Source organism: Myripristis murdjan, chromosome 17 (genome assembly GCF_902150065.1).
Source record: "Myripristis murdjan chromosome 17, fMyrMur1.1, whole genome shotgun sequence".
In the NCBI taxonomy this organism is placed as follows: domain Eukaryota; kingdom Metazoa; phylum Chordata; class Actinopteri; order Holocentriformes; family Holocentridae; genus Myripristis; species Myripristis murdjan.
Genome location: NC_043996.1, coordinates 18,082,125 through 18,110,084, shown reverse-complemented (window position 1 = coordinate 18,110,084; position 27,960 = coordinate 18,082,125). Strand labels below are relative to the sequence as shown.

At 43.1% G+C, this 27,960-nt stretch overlaps 1 protein-coding gene across 2 annotated transcripts in view; it reads left to right on the top strand.

The window, feature by feature from the left end:
* Window positions 1-27,960, top strand: part of ephb1 (EPH receptor B1) — a 168,537-nt gene that overhangs the window by 87,354 nt on the left and 53,223 nt on the right. For both annotated transcript variants that reach the window (XM_030074415.1, XM_030074414.1), the window contains exons 4-5: window positions 15,847-16,002; window positions 23,243-23,578. In XM_030074415.1, the coding sequence (XP_029930275.1) occupies window positions 15,847-16,002; window positions 23,243-23,578 (492 nt within the window). The remainder of the gene's footprint in view (window positions 1-15,846; window positions 16,003-23,242; window positions 23,579-27,960) is intronic.

The window sequence follows — 27,960 nt, the reverse complement described above, 5'->3', positions numbered from 1 at the left end:
TATGTGTGTATGCTTCAAATTTGTGTTTGAGTGCTTGCCGTGCATTTCTGCCTTGTTTATGTATGTGTGTGTGTGCATGTGTGTGTGCGCGCACCCATGCGTAAATGCGCATGCATAATGTTTTCTCCTCATAGATGGAGGTTGTTAACTGATTAGTGGTGTTGTTGGCTTGATCTCCGTGCTTTTGTTGCTGCCTCCATCAGGCTGTAAAACCTGCTCTCTCTCTCTCGCTCCCTCTCTTTCTTTCTCTCTAACTCTATATCTCTCTCTGTTTCTCCCTCCCTGCTCACTGCCCCGGAACACCTTAATCCAGTGTGAAAGCAATTGGCTCTCTCAGATCTAATCAATAGAGGGCTAGGGCAGCTAGCCAGGGGGAACATCTCTGGCCCCTGCTCAGCTACAATCAATTTAGATCCATCGATTCAGTGATTGAAATACAAAGAGCAGACGCGTTGGACCGTACAGGTGCTTTAGTGTTTGGGTGTGCCAACATGTTATATATCTCCCCATGTGAGTGTTTCGGTGTGTGGGTGTGTGTCTGTGCGTGTATGATTGTCTTTGTATGAGTGTGTGTGTGTGTGTGTGTGTGTGTATGTGTGTATATGGATAGTATGATTTATTTTCGAGCCATCTGTAGTAAAGTGGGAATGGCATTTAATCTAGCACCTCTGAGACAGAGCCAAGAAAAAAAAAATCACTCCTAATCCAATATGTCCTGCCCAGAGAAGGTGTATGTTCCAAGGTGTGTGTGTGTGTGTGTGTGTGTGTGTGCGCGCGTGTGTGCACGTGCGCGCGCCCGTGCAGTGTGATTGTGTATAGAGATATGTTAACGTGCTGTGTATATTTCTATGCACCCAATGGCTGTGTGCTCTCTTTGTTCTATTGTAGGCGTGTTTGCCCTATGCATCGATGCATAAACTGTGTGTACTTTTGGATTCTCATCACTGTATTATAAGGGTGAGCATGCACATACGGATCAGAGGAGTCATCGCATGACATTTTGCATGCAAATGTATGTATCACCTATTGTGACCGCAAGAATGCGTGCGTGACTTTTTGATTGCACAGTGAGAACTTCCATGATATGTTAAATATTAACTTTTCTTTGCATGTGTGTGTGTCCATGCATATGATGCCTATATGTCATTGCCAGGTCAGAGCACATCACATTTTATATGACCTCTCCCGAGCCGTTATGCATGGCCAAGTGCATACGCTCGGTGCACTTATCCACGTATGTGATTTGTGTGACACTGTCCAGTCACAAGAGCTGTTTAGTGTGGGAGTCTTTGCATGTGTGTTTTGATGCAACCTCCCACTGTTGATTGCAGACACAGCGACAAATGTTGAGTGTGAATTCACAAGACCATAAAAGTGCCAGGATAATCACGTTACACTGCGGCGATAAATGAAGCGTTAAGAAAAAATAGCAGAATGTATTCAAACTGGTGTGGTTACAGAACGGAAAGAGACCCTTCTGTCAAGACTAGTGGTTTTCAAAGTGCGGCCTGGCAGCTCACAGGGGTCCTTGAGGAGCTTCCAGGGGGTCCTCAACAAAATGAGAAATGGTTTAATTGCACTTTCAATTCACTGGAAATTGTTATGACGCAAACAAATGCATAAACGATTAAGTTAACATTTTATTTGAATCTCACCACTTTGAATTTGTTTATTTGGAGTCATATAGTGTGTATGTGTATGAGTATACATTAGTGCAGTCCTGCTGTTTGGTTTTGTGTTTGTTTTGGTCTGCTTGTTTGTGCCCTTTTGTATTTTTCATATCCACATTTCTGGGTATCTCTTTGTTTGAGCTGTTTGTGTGATACCCACAGTGATTTTCCCTGCAGTAGGCGACATACTGCATTGCCTTTAGATGCCTGTTTGTGTGTGTGTATGTGTGGGTGTGTGATCTATGGTTATGATTGCGTGGTCTGTACATTTCCAAGGACAGCAGCATCTCTAATTGTCAAAGAAAATATGCTCTGTGCCAGACTTACAAGATGCCGATGACCCTGATGTTACAAACCTGTAATGACAGTGTACCAACTTTTTTTTTTCATTATTTGCTAATGCGGCAACAGAAAGACGAATGGTCAAATGAAAATTATGAATGTGGCCTCTAAGATGCGATGCACTTCACTTGCTTGAATGACACACTGTATAATAGAGCAAATGCCATGGACTGCTCTTTCTATGTTTGAAGTACAGTCCTCTGCCCAGGTCTCACTACTGCCAAGGAAAACAAAGGAACATAGAAAAACAGAAATAAGTGCTCCTTAATTCCTGCTGATACTTCTCGTCAGTGTTCTTTTTTTTTTTTTTTTTTTTTTTTTTGATAGATCTTGTTGTCAGTTGTTGGTGGTGGTGACAATTGTGACGGCAATAATGATGATGATGATTTGTGCTCAGTCACTTGCCTGAAACACTGCCTCGGCACCTTAATCTGGCAAGTGACTGTCTGTTGTTGTTACGCCTGTCAGTCTGTCAGTCTTATGGTTTTATGAAATGTTGCTTTTAAAACCATTTCCCATTGGGGGGCGAAATGAAGCTGAAACTTGAATTTGAAGTCTGCGTGCCTGTTCCTAAATATCAGCTTATCTGTGAACCGCTGCAGTCTGGTCAGTAGAACAACAGCTGCTGGCTAGCAGAGTTGTTTGTTCACTTTGTCACTGAAATGAACCCGCAGTTTGACAAGACTCTGCTTTGCACTAAATAAAAGATAGTCTCTCAACTTAGTTTGAACTCAGCTCCTAGCTCTATAACCCTCACTCCTCATTCATGTTTACAATACTTTCAAAAAATGTTTTCTTTCTTTTTTTTTTTTATCTCTGTACTGTGAAATTCTCTGTATTTCTACATCCGTTTCTCCTCTGACAATGCTGTAGTACTGCTGAAAGCGATTGTGTTTCTGTGCCTTAGGGTAAAGTACTTTTTTTCAGTGCGGTTGCTATCACATTTTTTTTTTCCTTTAAATATCAGTTGTATGCATGTGGGATGCTGGGATCAATCTATTGATTTACCAAGATAGATTTTTGCTATGTTCACATGTGTGATTTTCCCCAATGTGTGTTAGGGTAAGTAGGTGGTTGGGTGCGTGTTGGAGCTGGTATGAATTTTTAAGGTGTCTTAGCCACTTTCATCTGTTTTTTTCTGAGATGTTCAAAGCCCCTATGTTCAGAAAATATACTTGATAATTCTCCAATTAATTTTAATAGCATAATACATTGCTATAGAAAAATGAGAGCTCTTGGTGTATATATTATAGGATAATTCCGGGCTTCATTTTCTTAATCGCCAGCAGTTGAATACAAAAAAAGTAATTAAAAAAAAAAAAAATGTTCTTTAACCACAATAAGACTCATATTGCAGCTACTTATATCTCTAAATAGCTGTTATTGAACAGGAGTCATGACATTTCAGATACAGCTGTCTAACTGATACTTTTTTTTTTCTTTTTTTTTTTTACTCATACAATTCTTTGATGCTGGCCTCCTGCCAGATTCAGAAGTTATACTGGAAGAAGCGGAAGAAAAGGATTGTGTTGCTTTAGTTTGAGGGCATCTTCTATGTGCTTTTTCGCTGATATGTCTACATTTAAAGTAATTTATACTTAATGAATTTAGAATAAACAAACTCCATGGGAATTAGTATGCACTAATCTTGTCTTTGTTTCTGAGTCCTGATTGCAGTAGCTGATGCGTTGCCAAAGTTATGAAGTTTCTACTGGTTGTAGCTTTAATAACATCAAATCAATTAAATCTCTCTCCATATTCTCTCCTTCTCTATAACACATGCGCTCCTGCACATAAACACACATGCATGCACGCACACACACACACACACACCACACACACACACTGGCCACCTTGTTAAACCTCACCCTCACGTTAATGGCCGTCTGCCATTAATCCAGTTAATCCAGTTTCCCAGTTGGTTGTGTGATGTTTTTCTCCCTAATCCTCTGCTGGACAAGGTGTTTATGTCTTTCACAAAGTTCACAATGTCACAAGGGCTGATGAGGACGTATCGTCCACACAGACATATGAGTCACGGGCACTCAAACCCACACATATACACACTTACACACTTACACACTCAGGAGCCCCCACATGACTGCACCATACACACATATGGGCGTACACACAGGCTTGATAGCTCTGGGCGTATCGACTAAGGCTGGCTGATAAAGGTCAATGCTGTCCAGATTTGGACAGGTGGGGCGGGGGCTGCAGTTCACCGTCATACACACCGTATGTGTGTATGTGTGTTGGTGTGTAGAGGAGGTCAGTTTTCTGATAATGTTGAGCAGAGGTCATGTGGATGTGGATATGACATAAATATGGATGTGTTGTGGGCCTGGATACCTTCAGAGGGTTTTGTGGCTTCAGGTGCATCGCGTGCCAGGGAATGGGGTCAAACTCTGCTCACTTGTGCAATGCAACAGAATATTTGATGAACACATCTGTTTGTCTTTGTGCAATATATGCAGGAGATTTTTCTGTTGAGTGTTTTTCAGTCTATGCCTGGGCTTGATAAAAAAAAAAAAAAAAAAAAAAAAAAAAAGACTGCAATGAAAGTTTGGCTCCGACAAATACAAACCACCACTCGTCATGTTTTTTTTTATTGCTGCCTATAACTGTTAAACCAACCAAAAAACCCTTCAAATCGTAGTATTCCCTTTTAAGTTGGCCTTTTGTAGACATGCCTGTATGTAAAATGCACAACCCATCCTAATCCACGAGTGGGCTTAAGAGTCCTTGTTCATTTTGGGCAGGACAGATGCATAGTTACTCAAGACAGCATTTATTATCCTGCCTTTTAGATTCCCTGTTGCCTACTGACAGCCTTGGAAATAATAGCTTGGCCATCACTTAGTATGCAATGAGAAATGACTACTGTGCAAAACACAAACGTGGGACTCTGCCACCAACAATTCCAGTGACAAGATGCACTCTTGAGAGCTTTCTCACTTTGTTTTGCTCCCACCCCTCTGTCTCGGTCTCTCTCTCTCACTCTCTCTATATATTTCCCTCCTCCCTGATCCCAGTCTCTCTTTCTCTCCCACGCTTCACACATAATTTTTGCTTTCTCTTTTGATGCAGAGCATTTTATCACCACTCCCCAAATACCATTAGACATAATAGCAGCAGAGGCGATGAACAGTGGATATGCTGGAGGAACATCTTACTGGTGAATGCCTAATGGTAAAACAGAGTACAAGGGCATGCTGATGTTGTAGTTATTTTTCGGGGCAGTTGATGCCATCACCATCTCAGGGTGTCATGCTCTTACCGATGACTGAGCCATCACTCTGCTCCAACCGTCTGACCTATCCACCCCTTGTCCTGTCATCAGCAGTACAGTCTATAGCCCCAGGCTAGGCTGTAAGCCTGCTATTACATTTCCAATAACCAGACCTATGTTTTTCTTTTCTTTCCCTTTCTTCTGCTCCTCCTCCTCCAAATGCACTCAATTCTAACCCCTGGCCCTCATACTGTGTTTGACAGCCTCTTTGCCATGTGTGAAAATGTCAGCCTCAGCGTGACAGGGTGCAGATGCTTACTGAGGGGTTATGGGTCGTAGCCATGTCACTGCACTTCGATGTGGCAGTGGTCTTGGATGAGGAGGGGGTGAGGGTGTAGAGGAATTGGGGGGGGGGGAGGTCTCCATTGGTAACCTTTTCGGCATTGGGCGGCATTCACCAACAGGATTGTGCCCTGGGGTGCTTGTCTTTGCCAGACTATTTTGGTGTAAACATTGTGTTATGTACGCTCAATTAGGAATCAAATTAAGGAACGGTAAACAGTGAAGGGACCTTTGTTTTCCAGTTGTTTTATCACTCTACTCCTCCGCTACATTTGGATGTGCATAATTACTCATCCCCCTTCATAGGCCTCCAGACTCATTAGCAGGGCCTCAACCCTGAGCCGAGAGGCTACAAATTCTGGGTTACATGGGCATTTCACATCTAGTGTTAGGCTTTCCTAAGGCAAATTTTGAGGTATTTTAAAAGTTAAAATTTTGGGAAGCAGCTGATGGGTTTTGAGATGAAATGACTGCTGCAGGTACAGTGGTCTGAGTCAACCCTTCAGTCTGTCTTAGTTGCTGTTACTCCAATGCCCTCCTTAAACCTGACTAACATTAAGAGACATTGTCATGTTTTCTTTTTTAGATTCAAATAGTAAATTACAGTAATGTCTGACAACTTGAATATGTGGAAATAAATTGAAAGCATTTGCTAAAATCAAAATTAATTAATGTTAACATTTTCCTTTTTATTTTATTATCACCAACATAAATAACTTTCTCTGTGGCTGCTTTCTGAACGGCTTTTTAGAGGAACCTTGTAGGTGGAGGTTTCTTGAGCAACTCAGAAGAGGTTCAGACTGGATATGTTGTGAGCTTGGATTGGGACCTTTTCTCCCCTGCCCTACTCACATACCAGCTCCTTGTTTACATTGTTAGTTGTACCTTTTTTTTTCTTTTCTTTTCTTTTCTTTTCTTTTCTTTTTTATCCAAGCAAAACAAAAGCAAAGCCTTTCAAGAAGCAAAGGGTTCCCTTTGATCATAAAGGACAAAACACCATTCTCATTTACATGAAGAGGTTTTCAGTTCGCTTCTTACCCTCTCATTATATCATTTTCCTTTGTTGTTTTCTGGAATCTCTAACTTTTGGTGAATGACTGATAAAAGGTATTTCAACAGCCTGTAAACTCATAGCTTAGAACCAGCCCTTAAATCCCTGTCCACACCTGCTTTAAATGTGTCATCATGAGCTCAGGGATAACCAAAGCAAAATTATATTTTGGTAACTAAGTACACATTTAAAAATGATAGATCTGGCAAATCCATACAGGTTAAGCGTGCTATGTGCGGCTGATTAGAATGGCTGATGACAAGCCAATTGTTTCTGCACTTTATTCAAACGATCCTCTGTTTATTCCATCCCTTGAAACTATTTTGGCAATTCTGATTGTATATCAAATTGAAGGGAAATGCAAATGGCCTGATGGAAGACCATCAGGCCAGCAAACTTATGCTGTTTGCTGCCAGCTTTTTGATTTATCATTCCCTATCTAAATTTTATCATCAGATTAAACTTATCTTATGACAAACCCATGAGCATTGCAAACAAGGCGTGAGAGCAGTAAATGTAATAGACATTGTTGAGCACGGGAACAGCGTGAGGAAAAAGCGCAAGAGTGGGCATCTTTGGCTAACTGCTATAGATTAATTGATCTGGCCATGAAGTTAATGAGCTAGAGCCTTTTTAAAAGAGACAAGTGCTGAGACAGAGGAAGCTAATGGTCTCTCGCAAGTTGGAGAGGGAGGAGAGAGAAAACTATTTATCTCGGAACATATACTTTATTCGCCGTGAGACGGAATCGCATGGTAATTGACAGGGCCTGTAACTGCTCATTTTATGACTTTGCTCTGATCATTCTTCTTTGTGTTTCATCAAAGTCATCACTCAGAGACAGCCCATCTCATGACACAACAGCAGCTTTTCAGTAATAAATGATAGTTGAATAGTCAACTTATGTGGCAAAGTTGATAAATACAATGGGTTATGAAATTACTTTTGTTGTTGTTGATGATGTTGTTTAAATATTTTTAGAAAAGACAGGCGAGAGAGAGGAGATGATGTGCAGCAAAGGCCCAGGCCTGATTTAAACTGAGGCCACAGTGTTAAGGACTTAGCCTTGATATACATGCTCTACAGTGTAAGATACGGGAGCCCCCATACAATGGTTTTCATTTGTTTTGACAATCAACTATGTGACTATCCTGATACCATCACATTAATTTGTCTAAATTGTTAATGTGGGCACCCTTGGTGATTTGAGTTGCTCTTTGCCATCTGTGAATGCGGGCAGACTGATAAGGCAGCATTTATTAACAAATTACAATCAGACACTATGCCAGTTAAATGAGACTTGACCTCATAACTTCTTTTAATTGATTTTGACCACATGTGAGTCATTCTCTCTGTCTCTCTCCTTCTCTCTTTTGCCCCCAACCCTTTACTCTGTAAATTGGCAGTAGGCACTGAGCCTGGTCAGTCCCCTGTTAGGTTCTGATTACAGTGTAGATTGTAGTGCAAGCATGTTACTGCCTGCTGAGTGGCGATATGTTTTGGGGGCGGTTTGCTCTGCTACCTTGCCTGCCAGGGCTGGATTGGCACAGCGGAGTTTCCTGGAATACCAATGCCTCTTCTTCTTCTTCTTCTCTATCTCTTCTCCCTGCTCCTCTCTGACCACTCTTCTATCTGAGAGATGCGCTTAGTACCTTGGCACACAGCCACATCTTCCTGGAAATAAAATCGACCTGAGCGAATGTGCCAGGCGCGACATGGAGTGGCTATTTGCCAACACAATGCTGGGTTATGACAAGTCTGTGTGGAGCTAAGAGATTATATTGCTTTCTGGGTCTGTGTTATACAAATGCATAATATCGTGCGCACTCACACACGTGCACACGCATGTGTGGACACACAATGCATGTGCTTTCAGTAAGCCAGATTTCCCAGTCGGCCGGTCTGTCATTGGCCGGCTGTTCAAAGGGAAATTGTGGGCCAAAAAAATACTGGCTGTGAGGTTACCATGGTAACAGCCTGCCCAGGGGCGTGGGCTGTCTGGCAAATTGCGCGCTGGTTTGTCAGGGCTCATACACACGTGTGCACACACACACACCTTAATTTTAACAGAATATGTCTACCTATATTCACAGTCTACCAGACACCCGCTCTGTTCATCACCATTAGCAGCCAGTCTGTTGGATTTCACATCCTTATGTCCAGCACACACTGTTGTGGAGATTTCACACACAGGCCTATTTATTTTCTTTAGCTGGACAGTGTCTTATCTGCTGGTTATTTCACTGCTGCACTGCCCTCTTTTGAATCAAGTCAGACAAGGATTTCACTCTTCAAACACGTTCCCATGCAGGAGTGTGGCACTGGCCTATCGATCTGTTGACGGTTAGGATGTTATGAGTGTTCGTGTCGAGAATAAATACAATCAAACTCAAGATTTTGTTTCTCTCTAATTGTCATTCATCCGTTTCTTCCCTGTTCTTTCCCCATCTTCATGTGTTCTTTGTTTTTGATATTACTTCTTCCAGCTGATTTATGACTGCACAGCAGTTTGTGTGGAGTTCCACAGAAAGCCTAATTGGAGGATATCTCTGCCTGCTCAAAGGGGGGTGGGGGATTGTTCACTGGGCTTTCTGCAGTGTCAAACACTGCTGTTTTGGCTGGTTGAGAGGACAGGTATGTCAAGATGAACTGTGTTTGGTGCAGAGGAGTAAGACAGCACAAAGTTGTACAGAAGTGAGGATGGGAAGGGGGGCGAGAGGGTTTTGGTGTGGATATGTTGGTGTCAGTGCATGTTTTAACTTAGGCGAGAGCCTCTGACAGGGATAGAATAGACAGATGATTAATGATCAGGGGGAGTTTTCGGTGGGAGGACCTCCTGAGCCTCATAGGTTTTAACAAAGCAGAAATATTCCCCGGCACTGCTGCTCTCTCAACCATCCCTTTATTCCTCAGAAGCCCTCTCTGGTCTGCTTTTATTCGTCTCTGCATTCTCTCTGTCCAAGAGATTAGAAGGTGATGACGGAGAGCAGTAGAAATTCAGGGGTCCCGCCCGTTCTCAGCAGCCTCCCCCCACTTACCCCCACTTCCCTGTTGGCTGCAGCAGCTGTAGCCACCAGGCTCCACTGGCTTACATTGACCAGAGCCTGCCAAGTCCTGTCATCACTGCGACCTCTGGATGCCTTCAAGAAAAGAAGAGCTGGCCCAAGTTGTGAGAAGTTACAGACATGTTAGGCTTACATCTTATGGCTGATTTTTTTTTTTTTTTTCCTTTGGAGTCCCTATACGCTCATGTTGGTGGTTTTGAAGAAATATGCAAAATTGGTCTTAAATCCATTTCTGTGAATGAATAAATCATAACTCTAAAAGGTATTTTGCCCTGACTTTTAATATCCTCTGGGCATTTTGTGATGATTCTGACAAGCCTTTGTTTCCAGCCATGCTTCTATCTCAAATAATTGTATTGTGTTTTTCCAATGACCTTGTTGAGAAATTGAACACCTGGGTTGGAAAAGCAGCTCATTACGTGGATTGTGGCTACAAAATGAACAATGACAGAAGAGGGAGACTGAATACCAATGGGCTGCAACGCTGATTGCTTTTTTGTTTGAAGATTTTGACTATCTAGCCACGTTTGCTGTCCCCTCTGTCTAGCAAACATGCTCATTTCACTACTTAACTGATATTCTCAAATCCATCACGCAAGCACATAAATGCAGGCATGCACTTGGCACACATACATACCCTCCTGGGGTTTGAGTGGGAGAGATCTGTCTTTCTGAGTGACTGAGCAACAAAATAGTGAAACGGGGGTCAAATGGGGTCTTGACCTGACCATAAGCCTGTGTGGATGAGTGTTTGTGAGGGAGGGGGTGTATGCATGACTCCAAAGACTACGATCCATCCCATGTGATGGATGAGGGCTGGGGCTAAGGGTGTGCTCGGAGGCCGAGAGTTGCACTCAAGGGTCACTGAAGCTGACTCACAACTTGTGCCCTTCTTTAGGTAACGGACCCTGTCTGCACAATATAGAAAACACCTTAGTCAAACAGAGCTGGTATTTCAAAGCAAAGTATATTTCTTCATATCTCACTCCTCACGCACATTTTATCTGCTGCAAGGACACCTTTGATGGCCATTCTTACAATTTGCTGTCAAGCCACTTCTAGTGGTTTAAAGTCTCTTACATACTTCAGAGTAAGGCCAAAGGAAAAGCCAGCAGAGGACTTAGTGGACTCTAACTTTGATTGGTTTTTAGTAGGAAAACCCAAAGCCATCAGATTGGCCATATAATCCCCTGCCTGGGCTGCTTGCAACTCACAATTCCACATTTCCATTTTATCTTGCACACACCTGGTGATACTTTCATGATAAGCCAATGTAATTATTTTCCCACTGCCTTTATGAATCCCATGCTTCCAATTACATCTGGATTTTTTATGGGCCATATACATTTGAATGCAATAGCTGCAGTATACATTCTAAACACATACACTGCCAGTGCACTTCTATCTATGATGTATTGCCTGCAGTATGCACTTTATACTATACACTCAGCAAACATAATGCGTAGTCTAACCCCTGAGCACCAACTCCCTGCTCTGCTATGGCCCGCTGTCAAGCCTGCTCATAGAAACTAGCTTTCCCATGATCATATTACTAATCTTCACATGAAGCGCCTGTCCCGGCTTATGTGAATCAATAGCTTTCTTGCACAAATCACGTTAGAAATGCTTTTTCCTCTTCATGTTGTAACTGGACAGATGGAAGGTCAGAGTTTTCTCCAAATTAATTTGAAATTGGGAAATGGGTGCTATATTAAGACTGCTAATGCTCCTGTTTAGGAGTGTCCAGGCCACATTGCTGTCACTACTAATAATCTAATGTACTGGAGGATTATCTGCTAAAAATGGCTGACTAGATGCTGTAATGCCTATACCAATCCTGTTGTCCTTGTAATTCATCTGTAGAGGCGTAAAGACGTTATTTTTCCTTTCTTTTTTGATGGTATGTTTTTCCCCTAACACTGACTGTCAGTGAGGAGATCATTCTTCTTATCTCCCCTGGTCACCAAGCTTGTGATGACAAGAGGTCATTACTGTCAGACTGTGATTAGTGGCCAGCAGTGATCCACAGCTGCCCTACCTCTGTCAACACATTGCAGAGTGACAGCCCAGCTATACTGGATGTGATCTGGCTAGCGACTGGTTGGCCCCAACTTTATTTTCTATGCAGGGTGATCAGATTGCTGTGCAGGGAATGCTGGGATTCCTTGCAATGCGGCACTATCACACAGCACGAGGAATAGGGCAGGCGAAAAGTTGGAATTTTACACAGATGTTAGCTGTGTGTTAACCACTGAATGTTGGTTGAACTCACAACATGTTCCCCCCCTTTCATTCCCATTTTTCTTGTACTGTTCATATATCTCTACCTAAGAAGACTAAGCAACATTTCATTTGAGAGGAACTTCATTATTGCTGTGTCTTCCTTCCATGTATCGTATGACAAGTAGGCAATCCTGTATGCTGGTGGTAGTTTATATCTGTGATCCTATACGGTTTACATGCATGCATAGATTGTAACACATCCAGAAGTGAGTGGTTTTGAGAATTGCATATCATTGTGTGGATGGACCATGAAAGAAAGAAAGAAAGAAAGAAAGAAAGAAAGAAAGAAAGATAAACAGCCAACCTTAACTAGGATTTGAAGCTGTCAATCAAGGCACAAAAGCAACAAGGTGAGGAAAGGTAAGAAAAAAGACAGAGCAAGCCATTACCAGGGAGACAGAAAAAAAGATGAGAGGGCAGAGAACAAGTAAAAAAAAAAAGAAAGAGAAAACAATTCAGACAGAACCCTGTAGAGACCGCTTGAAAGGGAAAAATGTTTTGTTTCTGCACACGGCCAGTTCAGTTGTGGGTTATTCTTCCACAGGGGAGACTAATTGCTTGTTGATATAATGTTGTATCCCCCTCCCTCCATCCCTGAAAACCAACACCTTTGATGAGTGATGTGTCTGTGGGCTTGCTTGTTTCTGTGGAAAGGTTCTTCTGAGGGATAGGAACACCCAGCCTCCTCCAATCCAAATAATCATGAATCAGGGAGAAGAGTTTTGGGCCCGGTTCCAAATGCTACGAGGCATAACGACTCTCAGCGCCGTCGCCGCGTGCCCTTACAGCGAGACCTGTGAGGCTCCCTAACATTGTTCACGCCTCTCTCTCATTCTCCCTCTCTCACACTTTACCTCTCCTTCTATCTCCCTTTCTCCCTGCGCAACAGATCAGCGAGCAGCTAATTAATGAGTTTAATGCTAGCATCCATGCACATATTACTGTATGTGTCAATTAGAGAGAGCCTCAGCTTCACAGAATGGAAACATGTTAAGGCCTAAATGGACACCGGGCTGTATGTGCTGCATGTATGGGTGTGTGCATCTGTTTGTCACTTCTCTCCTCATCTTACTGTTCTACAATCCTGATCCCAGCATCTTCGGTCGTCCAAGGAGACATATTAAATTATCTCAGGTTCTGTAGAACATATGCCGGCTAAGTGGCGGAAAATGTGGAAGTGCAATTTCATTTAAGGGGGTCAGCAGCGCCTACATGTGTGTCCGTGTAGAAATCAGTCAAGTAAATGTATTCTGGAGGTGAGAATAGCATTGAAGTCAATATGGGAGCATTTCTGGGGGTTATTGAATGTGTGTTTAGGCTTGTGTGTGTATGTCGGCATTCAGCTGTGCCGGCACGTTTTCCTTGAGGCGGTTTTGCAGCAATGCTATCTCAGACAGCTGATTCAGCACAGCCTGCCTTGCTTTTCTCTCCTCTTTCGCCTGTTTATTAGCGTCCGAGCTAGCTACTGTCTGTCTGTAAACACACTACCAGAGGGCACAGCCCAGTGCACATATTCCACTTACACTCCATTAAACACACACTTAACAACTTACTTTCACCCTTTTTCATAAGAGTCTGGGCAATAGATTTGAAGTTTTCATGTGTGTGTGTGTGCATCCGTGTACATGCGTGCGTGGTGGGGCGGCATCTGTTTTTGCTATAGCTTATCTGCCTGCACTGGTGTATGAAAGATTTTATACAGCAAAGATGATGACACATAAGTTCTCTTGCCCTTCTTGCTGAAAATTAATTTTTGATCTGTGCTTTATCGTCTTGTAATCTCCGATATCTTTGGAAGTTATTACTTTATAAAACCGCTGTGCAGCTGGTTTTTGCTTCTCCATATGGCCACGGAGAGTTTTTAAGAGCCTCCATGTTCTTGTATTTGGAGGAGCTCGATCCTCACCTGAAATCTATAGCTACACTGTAGTTCACCTCAGCAGAGGCCACTTTTCACACTTCACTCTGCTCTCTCATGCACTCAACTACAAACCTGCCTTCTCATACAGTCAAATAGAGGTTCACACTCCCTAAAGAACCACTCCTAACCTTTCCACTACTCAACTGCAAACCCAACACAGCTCAGTTATACTCTCCCACATACATGCCTCTGTAGTTTCAAAACAGCTCCACAACATTAACAGCATAGCAATGCCTTTTGCTCATAGGAGTATCCTTGTTGTATTGCTGCTATGGTCTACTTCCCAGTTCTTGGAGTTGAAGTTTTTTAAGCTGTTTGGTTGTTGTGGCCAGACTGTTTGTGTGTGTGTGTGTGTGTGTGTGTGTGTGATAGTCTGGACACGTATGAACGGTGTTGTGTGACTAGACAGCAGGTCAGTCAATTAGCCTCCAGTGTGTCTATCAGAGCCACCAAAAGAGATAGGAGATCATTCACTGTTGGGGGTTGCAGCGCGGGCTTGTGTGTGCACATGCCTTACTTTTGCACTCGACCGCCCACCCCCCCCTCCCTCTCCTTCTCCCTTTATCTCTCTATCCTCCACTAACAGCCCATCAGAGGGGCTCAGCTGAATGGTATGAATGGATGAGTCATAAAAAAAGAGAAACCTGCCTTTTTACAGCGCAATAAAGTAGACGCTGGCTTCCAAACCCAGCTTCTCAGTGCTTGTTTTAATGAAGCATAAAATTTTTAATTAAATCTTAAAAGCCTGTTGATACAAAGGTCTAAAGGTTTTTCTCGCATAGCCAATATGCTATGCTCTCCAGTGTTTGACCCCTTGGAAAGTGGGAATGATACCAACTCCTTGGTCCTTATTACTTTAAATAACTCCATTTAACACACACTGCATAAATATTGGAAGAGAGGGCACTTAGTCAGTTCCAATAGAGGCATTCTGTATTAAGTACATAGGATATTCAAGGATATTTGACTTTAAGGATCTGTTTTGTTTTTAAAAACTTGAATATTTAACCAATGGCATCATTTTATATTCCCTATAAATCCCCTTTCCATGCACCTCACACCTTGTATGAACCCTTTTGCACTCATTGTGTATCTGAGGTGATTCTTAATATTTCATATGGCCCAAATTCTATTGTCACACTCATAACATTGTCTTGTCTATTACAAACTTTTACACTCATTGTAGGAGAGCATCTCCCATTTTCTAGCCACAGACAAGCCATTACAATCTTTTACACAGGCAAATAGAGGCAGGTGGAGAAACTATAAGACACTTGTCCCATTAAATTTATAACCTCTGCCTCTGTGAGGTGTAGCACCACAGCTTCCTCCCTTACCAGGATGCCAGCTAAAATATTAGACATTCATCATGGTTATTATAGTCAGTAAATCCTTCTATGCAGTGCACAGACTCGTCAGCGTTTTATTCTTTCTGGAAAGGAAGGTAAATGGATTTGGTTATTGCCTGGGCTCAGGTACAGTGATATCAGCCACAATAATCTTTGTCCTCCACCACAGCCTCTTCCCATTTACATTCTAGAGCAACGCAGAATGATTCTGCTGCTTGTGCTCATGAGGAGAGTTATCATGGCTGCGTACTTGATACTAAAGAGAGCAGGAGAGAAGGAAGGTAAATGTGGTTGAGAGAAATACAGAGAAGCAGAGGCTGGGAGATTGAGACAGGCACAGAGTCAGACACCCATAGGATCAGGCAATCATCCAGTCCATTTCAAGTTGGATTCCTTGACTCCTCAATCTCTCCTCCTCTCTGCTCGCCTTCTAGCTGATACAGCTTGACTTTGATCTAACTTTTTTCCTCCTTTCTCTCAGTGGATGTTAGCAGTTGAGACCATCACACTACCTCTCTGTGTCTTTTCCCCCCTCTTACCTTTTTCTGACAAGATTTCATTATTATTATTTTTTTTTTTCTGTCATCATAGCATGCCCACCTGGTACCTTCAAGTCAACCCAGGGTCCTGGTCTGTGTCTTCAGTGCCCTCCTAACAGCCGCTCGGCCGCCGAGGCTGCCACCATCTGTGTCTGCCGCAACGGCTACTACCGTGGTGATGGCGACCTTCCGGATGCACCTTGCACCAGTGAGTTCTCCTCACACACACCCACCCACACGCACACACACACTTGCTCCTGCACACTCAAGCGCACTTAAGGCTCTTTTCCACATCAATGGTACCAACACAAAACATGGCACCATGGAGCAACAACGAGGTCCGAGCACTCATCATCACTTGGTCAAAGGATGAGGCTCAACAGGAGTGTTAGCGAACTGAAAGAAACGAGAGGAAGATATCATTGTTGAGGGAACTGGGATAGGTGCATGATATTGATCCAAAGTAACAACTATAACAACAATAATTAACAGTAAAAATAAAAGTAAAAAAAAAAAAAAAAACACTAACACACTAAATAAATACATGTGCAACTATTACAAAAAGTAGTGTTAGATTATCATGAAATGATTTGCAATGTTAAATCTGCTATGTCAGGCATTGTTTGACATTTTTTGATTTCTGTTGTCACTACCATTGTTACTGTGTAACCAGAAGTCAGTTGAAACACAAACAGTAACCAAGACCAGATCTAGTTGTGCAGTGGAAAAGGGCCCTGATACTCTTGTAGAATAGGTTTTAATGGACACAGCTATATGTGGTTCATGTAACATTTTAGTGCATAAAGTGTGTTGTCCCTCTCGTTTCAGTGTTTTTTTGTGGTAAAACTTCAGGAGTGTCACACAACCCTTGGTCTTGTGAAACCTTTTCACAGCTAATTACATAAACATGCACAGCCATCATGCTAAAAAATATGACTGCAGTGGTATTTGACAATAGCTGTAAATTGAAAATCTTGACAATGATAGAGAATGATGCACAGCCACGCTTTGTATTGGTCTCCGTCTTTCTCCATACCCCTCTCTCTCCTCTCCTCTCCTCTCCTCTCTCTCTCTCTCTCTCTCTCTCTCTCTCTCTCACACACACACACACATATGATAGCATCTAAATGACCATGTATCTCGAGACTTGGCTGTCGCCTCAATCTGACCATAATAATTACATTCTGGGCTGTCTGTCACTGACCTCTCCATCATTGTGACAACAAGCTTCCTCTCTCTTTCTCCTTCTCTCTCTCTCTCTCTCTCTCTCTCTCTCTCTCTCTCTCTCTCTCTCTCTCTGTCTTCCTTTCTTTCCCTCTGCCTCCTATCATCCCCTGAAGTCCTAATTACTCAAGCAGATGCTGCAAAGCTTCCACACTGTCCTGCCATTATCCGCTGGAGATTCAATAAGACCTCTCACAGCATCGTAGTTATCTTAATATTATGTAAAAGCAATATGCTAAGCCTGTCTGCCATGGTTGCTGACACACAATTACATTGGAGGAGAGCATCATAGACCCCCAAAATTTTGTTTACTTCTCTTTTCCCACTGCCACTAGGGAGTATCTTAATGGTTTCTCCTCTCCACAACAGCAGACCTGTAAGCATTATTGGTGTGGTTATGTATTCATTTAGTCTTGATTTATTCACATAGACCCATCTAATTGGCTCAGGAATGGATAGAGGACCATACTCCTTTCCTAATCGGTTAGGAGCTGCATAGCATAGCCCTGGCAGCTAAAATGTGTATTGAATGCACCCCTATTTGCCATGTTTCCATTTTAAGACTCTGAATGAGTGCCTTGAAGCTGCGGTGGAGCCCCAGTATAGCATGTCTGTCTGTCTGAGTGTTTGTGCGCTTCCCAGGTTTAGCCATCCACACCTTCAGGCTTTGGATGTTCTCAGCGGATGACACCCCTCTTTCACCTTGAGTTTTCCCCGCCTTTCAGCAGAGTGCCATATCGCTCTCTAGTGAATTCATGAATGCTCCATCAAGTGGAGCACCCACCTCTACCTCGAAGCTTCAAATTTTCCCCAAGCAATCTCCACAACTGCTCCCAAGTGAAGCTTCTTGAACACATCCCCGCCGTCTGTGTTCAGCTTCCCAAAGCAGCCTGAGCTCGGCAGACGCTTATTATTATTGTTATATATATTTTTTTTTTTTTCTGTTTTCAATCACACAGCTTCCTTTCTAGTCTCATCCCCTCTGTCAGTTATCTCTCTCTTCTGCTTCACACTCTGTTTTTTTCTATCATGCTCAGCAGAACTTTGCCCCTTTCTGCTACATCTTCCAGTTGAGTGGTATAAAATTGATCTTATTTGTTTGTTCTCCATTATTGACAAAACAATGGCATTTCAACTCATCTATTTACAGAAATTGGGTCTTTCGGAAATTTTGTTTCCAACCGCTTTTACCATTGATATTGTCTAGTGACTTGAATTCCTCTTCATTTCATGTTAGCACAATTCTTTTGCAACAGTACATTTAAAGCCCTCTCTGAAGCTTGAACCATACAGTAGCAGCTGAGCTTCATGCTCAGGGTGCCCTAGATCTCAGCAGGGGTGGCAGTGAGATCATCCTAGTAAGAATCTCTTTAATACTGCTGGTTCTGATAAGAGCACTGCTGGAGCAGCTTAAATCAGGCCAATCTGTAGCAGTAGAAGCTGTAGCTTTAGTGCTTCTAGCCGGCTTTGGAGGCGCAGGTCCCTGTGTGCTCCAGATCAGTCTGATTAGCCTGCTGATGGATTGGCCAGCGTCTGGCTCTGTCAGCGGGTGGGTTCAAGCTATACCACCCCTCCCCGGTCCCTCAGGGACATGCCAAGCTTGGGATGCACTTCAAACTAGCCCTCTACCTCCCAGCCTTCCTCTCTCCCTATCTCCTGTCTCCTGCCGATTCCAGCCTATGCCTGAGGGGAGTAACACCAAGCGTTCTGTCTCCCAGCGTGAGGTCCACTCCTCTCAGCTTGGCTACCCAGCATAGTGGGCCTTGGGATTTTGGTTTGCATTGCAGCACAGCCCCTCCCAGCCCCTCCTTCAGGCTCCAGGCCCCAGAATGACATACCTCCAGCTCCTCTCAGGGGGGTTGGCCAGATCCAGCACCCAGGGCCATTGGATCGCTCGCACTATGTGAAGCAGAAGACGAGAATGACAGGCTGAGTAGTAATTGGAGGGAGTCATGCACTGAAACCAGTGCTGATTAGCTCGTGGGGGAGACAGGAATGCAGAGATGCATGGATTTGTGGTGAATAGTAGCACAGAATGGGAGAGGAGAGGAGGGAGGTGATGGGTCAATGATATAGGAATATATCATATAGGATATATAGGAATTATTTCACCACTACAATAGGAGCAATGCAACAAACTGAGAATTCAGATGGTACATATGAAGCTGTAGTGTGAACTTTGAGTGAAGTGGGAAGCACACAGAAAGGATGTCTGGGGAATGCATGCACTTACAGTACCGCTCTACATAGCCTACAGTAAGACCAGATGTGAGAGAGAGAGTGCAAATAAGCCACAGTAGCATGTTCAGCAAAAGACATATGTTTATATCTTGGCCACAACCACTGTCAGCCACCGACAGAGTCATAGAGAAAGTATCTGGACTGCAAGCAAATCATCACAAATAGGGACTGAGAAGAAAACAGGCTGGTTCTGATGGGTTCACTGCATTCCTCGTCTGTACCACATTGGCTCTGGGTCTCGCAGCTCTCAACTTAACACTCATATCTGTGGCCTGGTCCTCCAAAAGCCTTCTTGATCCCTGTCAAACACTGTCTGGACCTCCAGACACAAACAAAAGCTGTCAAACTTCCTGTCTGAAAGGACAGGATTATCTGTTTTGCCATTCTCCTCGTCTCCGCATTTTGTTTTTCTCCTTTGCTCTCCTATTTGCTGCCTCTCCTCTCTCTCCTTGTTCTGTCTTCAAAGAGAAGAGGGAGTGAGCCGTCAAAGAGCATAAATATCCTGTCCTTTTCTCCATTTTTTTCCCTCCTGCTCTCTACTCAGTTGCGGGTTCTGCAGTGGAGTTAGTATAGGGCGCTTCCCACAGTGTAGCAGTGAACTGTCCAGTTCCCTCTCTCAGTAATGCAGCAGTAAGTAGAGCTAAGTGAAGGTAATTGTCTGACTGGCTCACTCTAATCCCTCAACTGGCTTGAAAGACATAATTTTCTGTGTGTGTTTGTGTGTTGTGTGTGTGTGTGTGTGTGTGTGTGTGTGTGTGTGTGTGTGTGTGTGTGTGCATCTGTGTGTGTGTGTGTGCGTGTGTGCGCCTGTGCATGTGTGTGTGTGTGTGTGTGTGTGTGTGTGTGTGTGTGTGTGTGTGTGTGTGTGTGTGTGTGCGTGTGCGTGTGTGTGTGTGCGTATGTGCGTGTGTATGTGTGTGTGTGTGTGTGCGTGTGTGACCAGCACCAGCCTCTTTACATTTACTATTTTGAATAGAAAAGCATAGAATAGAATAGAATAGAATAGAATAGAATAGAATAGAATAGAGCTTTATTTGAAGGATAATGGTAACTGGAGAATTAATTAACAAGTCCTTGTTTATGCACCCACATTTCCCAGGCTCCCGCATTTCAAATACTAAACACACACACATATACATACATACGTGCCTGTGCACACACACAGATATGTCCACATACACACACGCATATGCAGTCTCTCAATGAATACCTCAATCTCTCACCCAGGCAGTAGTGGGGCTTTATAACATGTTTTATTTCATGTGTCACCATCCCACACACAGCCCCTCTTTCTCCCTCCCTGCTCCCCAGACTGTGATTCGTATCTCCACACAGGGAACTGCTGTTGGTCCCTCAAGGCCTGTTTCACATCGTAAAAACAAACACAGTGAAAGAAGAGAGGCGAGACCGCCCAAAGGGTGGCTGGGTAAACAGTGTGCCGAAGTGTTTATTTTTGGGGCTGGGGTAGTCTTGATGTTGGCAACCTAGGGAGCAAACAAAGCTTGGTGTCTTGTGTGAACACCTGCTAAAGTGCTCTCTGCCATGGTAGCTACGCACACCTATCAATCTCTGAATCCACCTGCAGCAGCAACCACTAGTCCCACACAGCCACTGTTCACAACCTCATCAGACACATGTCAGCAGCTGCCAGATTTAGAGTGTGATGGCCCAGTTGGTTGGAGCCTTTCACTTAGAGCACATGGGGAGTGCCTCGGTACGATATGTTATAACTCTGGAGACCAAGCACCTCATGATGTGAACTATTTTAGACTTCCAGCATGTAAAACCATTTGCTAAGTGCTTTTTTACTTCATGGTGATCTTGCTCTGACACTGTGCTATTCTGCCTAAGCCGTTAAAGGACTCGTAATTCCCCCTAACGCCTTAAACTGGTGTGGTGTAATATTTAGAAAGGGCACAGATGCTGCTGGGGAATGATGCTTGGCTTTTATAATGTGGGTGCAGGCAACATCTAAGCACAATCAAGTCTGACTTGCGTGGCTAAATGAATGCCAGCTGAGAGGCTGTAAGTAACATTCTTAACAAATTAAATCCTATGGCAAATTAAAACAGCCAAGGGCAGCAGTAATAGCCTGCAAATAACCGGTTAAGTGGCAGTCACATCTGATTTCTCATGCCGTCTCTGCATATGTGGGGCTTGGTTTTAATTAGGACACAGGGGCATGACGCCTTGTTCACACCTCAACTGGGCAATGTTATTTTTTCCCCCCTCTTCTAACTGTTGTATAAATACATCGATACCGACAAAGCATACATGAATACATTGAAACCGATAATCCAGGCACATATGTCCATGTCACATGCATTTTCCACATGAGAACAGGCGCAATGTGCTTTTCCTTGCAATGCATGTTTGGGTGGGAGTGCATGTATGTGATTGATGATGCAGAGGATGCAAGGAGTGTATAGCGCCGATTGTGCATTCCCTAAGGGGAAAAGAGAAAGTGCTACCACTCCCCTCATATAGTCTTTTATTGCCAACACACACTCCACTTTATTGTATATATTCCTCTCTCCTTTTCGATATTTTTCTCACTTTCGACATACCAAAACATGATAACATTTACAGACCAAAGCACGGGCTAAATGACCATGTATCTATAGGTCTAGCCACCCTCTCAGCCAGACCATAATAATCACACTGTGGAGGTCATGCTCTTCCTGTTACTGACCTCTCCACTGCCGAGGTGCTGAGCCGAGGTCACTGCAGCAACAGTGCCATTTCGTCACCCTTGTGTGTTCCGGTGCTTTGTCCCAGCTCCCCAGTGCTATCCCATGTGGCTTTGCAGCAACAATGATTAATTGTGTCTGTGTTGACTGAAGTAACCACCTGTCCTCTGCTCATAGAAATGGGAAACTCGGGGGCTGCGACCTAATATGACTCACATTCTTGCTCTCGTTTTTATGCATTTGTCCACTTGAGCTAATTGAATTAAACCTGTAAAGTTAAAAAGAGGAAAGGGAGCCTATTAGAGAATATATTAAAAGTTGTGGAACTCCTAAACGAGTCTCCAGAATTGAGTAGATTTTAAGTTCCACGGTAGACACAGAACAACATGGGTCAGTTTAACTCGTTTTCCTTCAGTGATAAAGGTCAGGGTTTATTGAGGATAAATTGGTACCAGACTTCTGCAGGGCAACCTCTTTCTTGAGCTAAACAGTACTGACACAGGGCTTTGGGGAGCCTCTGCTTTATCGACAGCGTCTGGTATCTGAAAGGAAAGAATTGCCTCTGAATGGCCCAAGGGACACAGAGACTCAGATTAGTAAAATTCTACACTGCTGTTTGAGTGAATTTCCAATTCTTAAAGAATTGTCCTCCAATTGCAGTAGGCAGAGCAACCCACTTCTCTGCACCCTAATAATAACCCACCACTCGAGCAAAACAATAGTTTTATTATTTCTTTCTAAATATCACATTCGAGGTTCTGCTTGAGCTGCAGGCTATGAGGAAGTGAATGAGAGCGTAAATCTCCAGAGCCACTTGGATAAGAATACTCCATGCAACACTGCATTTTGCTAAATAACCAATGTTTGATAGACACAAATGTTTCGCTCTATGATCTCTCTCTGGGTGTGGATAGAATAAATTAGCATTCCAATTGTGCTGAGGATAGAAAATCAAAAGAAAAAAGTTGCTCCTGGACAAAACGCCTTACATTTATTACAGGGTTATAAATTGACTAAATGAATAAATGTGACCTAACATGGGAAAACAGACAGATTGTTTTTTTTTTTTTTTTTTTTTTGGGGGGGGGGGGGGGGGGGGGGGTTAGGACATATCTTTGCATATATTTGCATTCAGGGATGGAAAATGATATATTACATAATGTGGGCTAGTAAATTATTTTTTAAATGATGAATTATTGAAACATGCATGAATGCCTCTTGAACTTTTTTCTGGAAAGTTAAATGAGCCTGAGTTCAAGGAAGTTTGGTCACATATTTCCCCTGTGTCCACAGGTGTGCCATCTGGTCCTAGGAATGTTATCTCCATTGTGAATGAGACTTCAGTGATCCTGGAGTGGCACTCTCCCAGGGAGACGGGCGGCCGCGATGACGTGGTCTACAACATCGTGTGCAAGAAGTGCCGAGCTGACCGGCGCTCTTGCTCCCACTGTGATGACAACGTGGAGTTTGTCCCGCGACAGCTGGGACTCACTGAGACCAGGGTGTTCATCAGCAACCTGTTGGCTCACACCCTCTATAGCTTCGAGATTCAAGCTGTCAACGGAGTCAGCAATAGGAGCCCATACCCTGCCCAGCATGTCTCTATAGACATCACCACCAACCAGGCCGGTAAGCAGCTGCCATAGCTGGACATTATGAGTATAATGATGGTGATGATGATCGTGATTACAATCATGATACAAATGCATCAACACCATCCTTATCATCTAGCCTTTAATATTTTAAAGGCTCTCTGTATGCAATCTGATTTCTACCTACATCATTTTATCTCACTGTCAGTTGCAATAGAGCAAAAGCTGCTGTATAAATGTGAATGAGGCTCTTACTTTATGGCATAGCTGACTGTGGGCTTGCTAAGATGTCACAGTGCTCCACCATGAATAATGACTTTAAGGCTTGAAGGGAGAGGGCAGCTGGCGTAGTGAAACCTATACATGCAGTGAAATACTGAGACTCGGGCTTTCTTTCTGGGCCTTCCTTCCCTGAATCAAAGTAGTAGCTTGTGGATAATTGAGTGAACTGGGGAGGACTTTTGCTTTTGAAAGCATAGCTGAGGAGTGCAAACCCAAACCCGAAATGTAGTGTATTACGATTGATGGCAGGGCTAATGCAGAACACTGCCCCATTTCCCTTCTCCTTGTAATTCAGTGGATTTATTTACACATCAAACCCAATGACAGGAAAGAAGTCCTGGCTTGAATTTGCTGTAGCCTAGAAGTGGGCATTTCAAAAATTCTTGCTTTTTTTTTTTTATTATTATTTATTTAACACTGCCAATCCCTTTTTTAGATTCATATCTGGCAATTGAGGCCCGTAGCTTTGTGGCTTGACATGTCTCTGTTGTTTCTTTAGTCTTTGTTTAATGAGACTTTGTTTTGAGAACAATACAGCACAGCAAGTCTCTGCTGCTCCATTCATGCAAGGCTACACCCCGTTGAAACCTGTCTGTAAATCTGAAGATTTACACACTGATGTTCTTGTTCTCAGCATTAACAAAAACAACAACAAAATGTGTCTTACATAAAGCTGCTGTGGATGAGTTTGGTGAATGGCAGGAATTTGGGGGGAAATTCCTGCCCCACACATACATACGTGGCACAAACGCTCGCAGTTGTGATGATTATGCACGCAAGATGGCCCGTGTTCTGAAATACACAGTAAACTACGTGATGTAGGTGGTTTTACCTTCCCACTGAAATTCTGCGAGCTCAGCCTCACATTCGAAGCCTTTCAAGTCCCTCAGCTCATAGCTTCTTGCCATCGCCGGAAACACCTCCATTGTGTTCCACTTTAATCCCTCACTTGAGCCAATTATTTTATTTGTTTCTTTACCCCTCTCCGTATTTCCTTCATTTTGGCTATGTAAGCTGCCTTTGGCAAACAAGAAAAGGACTCAGTCTGAAGGTCTTTTTTCCAGTGCTGTGAGCTAGGTGGAAGTCAGCTGCCCTGTGTGTGCCCATGATTTGACTGACAGCAAGCTAGGCTCGCCTCCTAGTCGAAAGTGGTTGTTGTCATCCAGGACAAATGGATTTTTGGCGATCAAAAGACAGCCCAAGGAGCAGCCAGAGAGAGAGATTTTTGTTCACAGTACACTTACTTAATGAATGCCTGTTGTTACATCATTATAATTTCACCACATATGATAAACTTGTTTTGAAAGAAAGAATCTTTAATCCTGTCATAATGTCATAATCCTGTCATAATTTTTAGTTACCTTGAGCATGTGTTACTGTAGGCATCAGCCACATAGACATCATTTCTTTGGTGTGCTGTTCTTAGGTGATGTAACACATAGAACGCACAAGTTGAACTAAAGTTTTCAGCTTCATTGTTGTTTAATGGCTATCCAGGTTCAACTGAGTATTTTCTCTACTCTCTATTTCACACGCATCATTTTTAGGCTATGTCGAAACATCCTTTCATCCTGTTATCTCTCGCTGTCTGTGTCTCTCTGTATGTTTGTGTGCATTTGTCTGTGTGTCTGTTTTCTGACTTTTTCTCTGATGGAATCTGAGCCCAGCCAATGGAAATGACAGGTCGAGGATATTGTCTTTGCACGATGCCTCGGCTACAGTATTTTTCATGCTCTTGTGGGTGTCTGACTTGTACACAGAAGCACCTATCAAGGGACAAGTATTGACCAAGTGGAAAATTTAAATGAGGCCCTTTTCATTTTTTATCTTTTTTTTCCTTATATGAAACAGACCCTGGGAACTACTGCCTGAGCCAGTGGGACCTAATAACAAGCATGAAGTGAAGTTACAGTACGGTGAAGACAAAAGATTGTCGGTTGAGTTCATACTGTCAAGGTTTCTATGTAGAAAGAGTTACAAGTTTGTCAGCTTGGGCCCCTGGCACCTTTTTCTTGTACAGTACATGAAGTGTGAATTTTTTTTTTTCTTGTCATGTACTTCAACATGTACAATTGAGTCGAGTTGCCTTGTACTTTCACAGGGTTTGTCTTCTATCCAACTGATGATGAATTGAGCTAATATTGTCAAATTAATTAAGAATTCTTTACCTTTATTTATTTATTTTTTTTAACCAACAGAAACGCACTGACACGCTTTTTGTAGTGGAATAGTAAAATGAACTTACTTCAAATCTGTCTCAAAGACCAGTGAAACAGAAATTGCTTTTCCAGATCCCTTTTGTAGGAGAGTCCATTTTCAAATTAAATTTAGCCCAGTTGGCAGAAAGAACATACCGTATTTGATTACAACGGCTCTCAGAGGAATGTAATGACCAAGTGAGCATGTTTTTTTTTTGTTTGTTTTTTTTTGTCTAAGAATGAGCCGAGAGAGGAGTGGGAGGGGAAGATGGTGTGGGAGGGGGAGAGGGAGTGAAGGTTTTTTGACCAGACTGTGACACTGTGACAGTGAAGGAGAGGAAAATGAGGGAGTAAATAGGTCTGATTATCAGGGTGGCCTAATGGCGCTGACTGTCCCCATTTGACAGGCTAATAGCACACTTGACAGATAGATGTAGGGGAAGCAATGCTCAGGCCTATTGTTGGACTCTTCTGCAGTAATGAGGTGTCTGCCAGTAATCTGCCCAGCCTATACCCAGCCCTATGTGGCCTTTTGTAGCCAGGTAATTGCACTGTTCCTGGTTTCAGCGGGGGGATTCATACGCAGGCCACTGAAGAGGCAGAGGCATCCAAAAGGGATTAATGTTAATAATGCAGTTCAAACTTGAATGTGAGACACTCTAAAAAAAGTAGTGTCACTCACATCTGTTATTTTCTGTGAGTCAAAAAAATAATGAGTAAATTTAAAGCAGAGTTGGAATTGCTTGCTACATTGGTCCAGGAGTGGTAGTTTCTTTGATTACTTAGGATACATAAAAGTGTGCCGATCTCAACTTGAATCCTCCTCGGGGGCAACCTGATATGGCTTTAGTTAGTGGCTGAGGGACGATTAAGAAAAAAACATGAGTCCGCCTGGAGAATGTTAAGGTTGAAGTGGGTATAGGGGTTATGGTGTGTATTGGGTATGGGAGGACATTAAAGGGTGAGAAAGGAGAAAAATGGAAAGAATTGAGGAGAAGGAGGAAGAGGAGGGGGGAGGGGGATAATGGAGGGGGGGAGGGAGCTGAAGGGCTTCAGTGTGAATCGCCAAAGAGGCCATTTAACTTCTTTAGATCCCAGCGTGTGTCTGGGAGGAAGGAATGATCAATACTCTGATTTAGGAGTTCATTCGCAGCTTGCCCTCTTTTGGACACATGCACACACAGACACATATACACACACACACATACAGTCACACACAGGTAATATACTGTTCCCTTAAGGCTATCCTTCACATTTGCCTCGGGTTTAGTCATATTTATCTATGTTTGCAATTGAAAAACAGATATTTTATGGTTCTTTTTGTAACATTATGATCCAAGTCGAGGGTTTTCAGACCCTGTGCCCTGAGTGGCTTCGTTAAAATGCTAAACATCCATGAAGATTGTTGAATGCACGATAGTTAAGCTGTGGGCAATGAAAGCACTTGGTGTGGAAACAAGTGAAATGGCAGCAAATGTTCTTTTACATAATCCATCTTGGACACTTAACCTACATCCACCACTGCATGAGATGACTTAGGAGGGCACTTTTCATCTTTTACTCCCATTCTGCCGCCTCTCTGCTCTGAGTGGTGTTGTGGGGGTGGTATGGTGAACAATGTATGAGAAAAAAAGTCCATAAATCTCATGACTGGTACTATCTTTTTCAACTAATGCCTGATGCTCAACAGTTCTCTGATCTCTCTGGCGCAGCCTCCTTGACCTAGATTATGTGCCAAACATCCCTCAGACCGCAGAATGCCAAGTATATCTACAAACAATCCTCCTCCACTTAGCTGCACTGTTTGGAGAGCTATTTCCACAGAAATGCAAACATCTCTATCCTCAGCGTTCTATGGGCAAACCAAATGGGCTGCATTCAAGACACTAAGATGCAACGCAGTGGAGCGAAATCCAAACAACCAGATGAATTAAAGAGA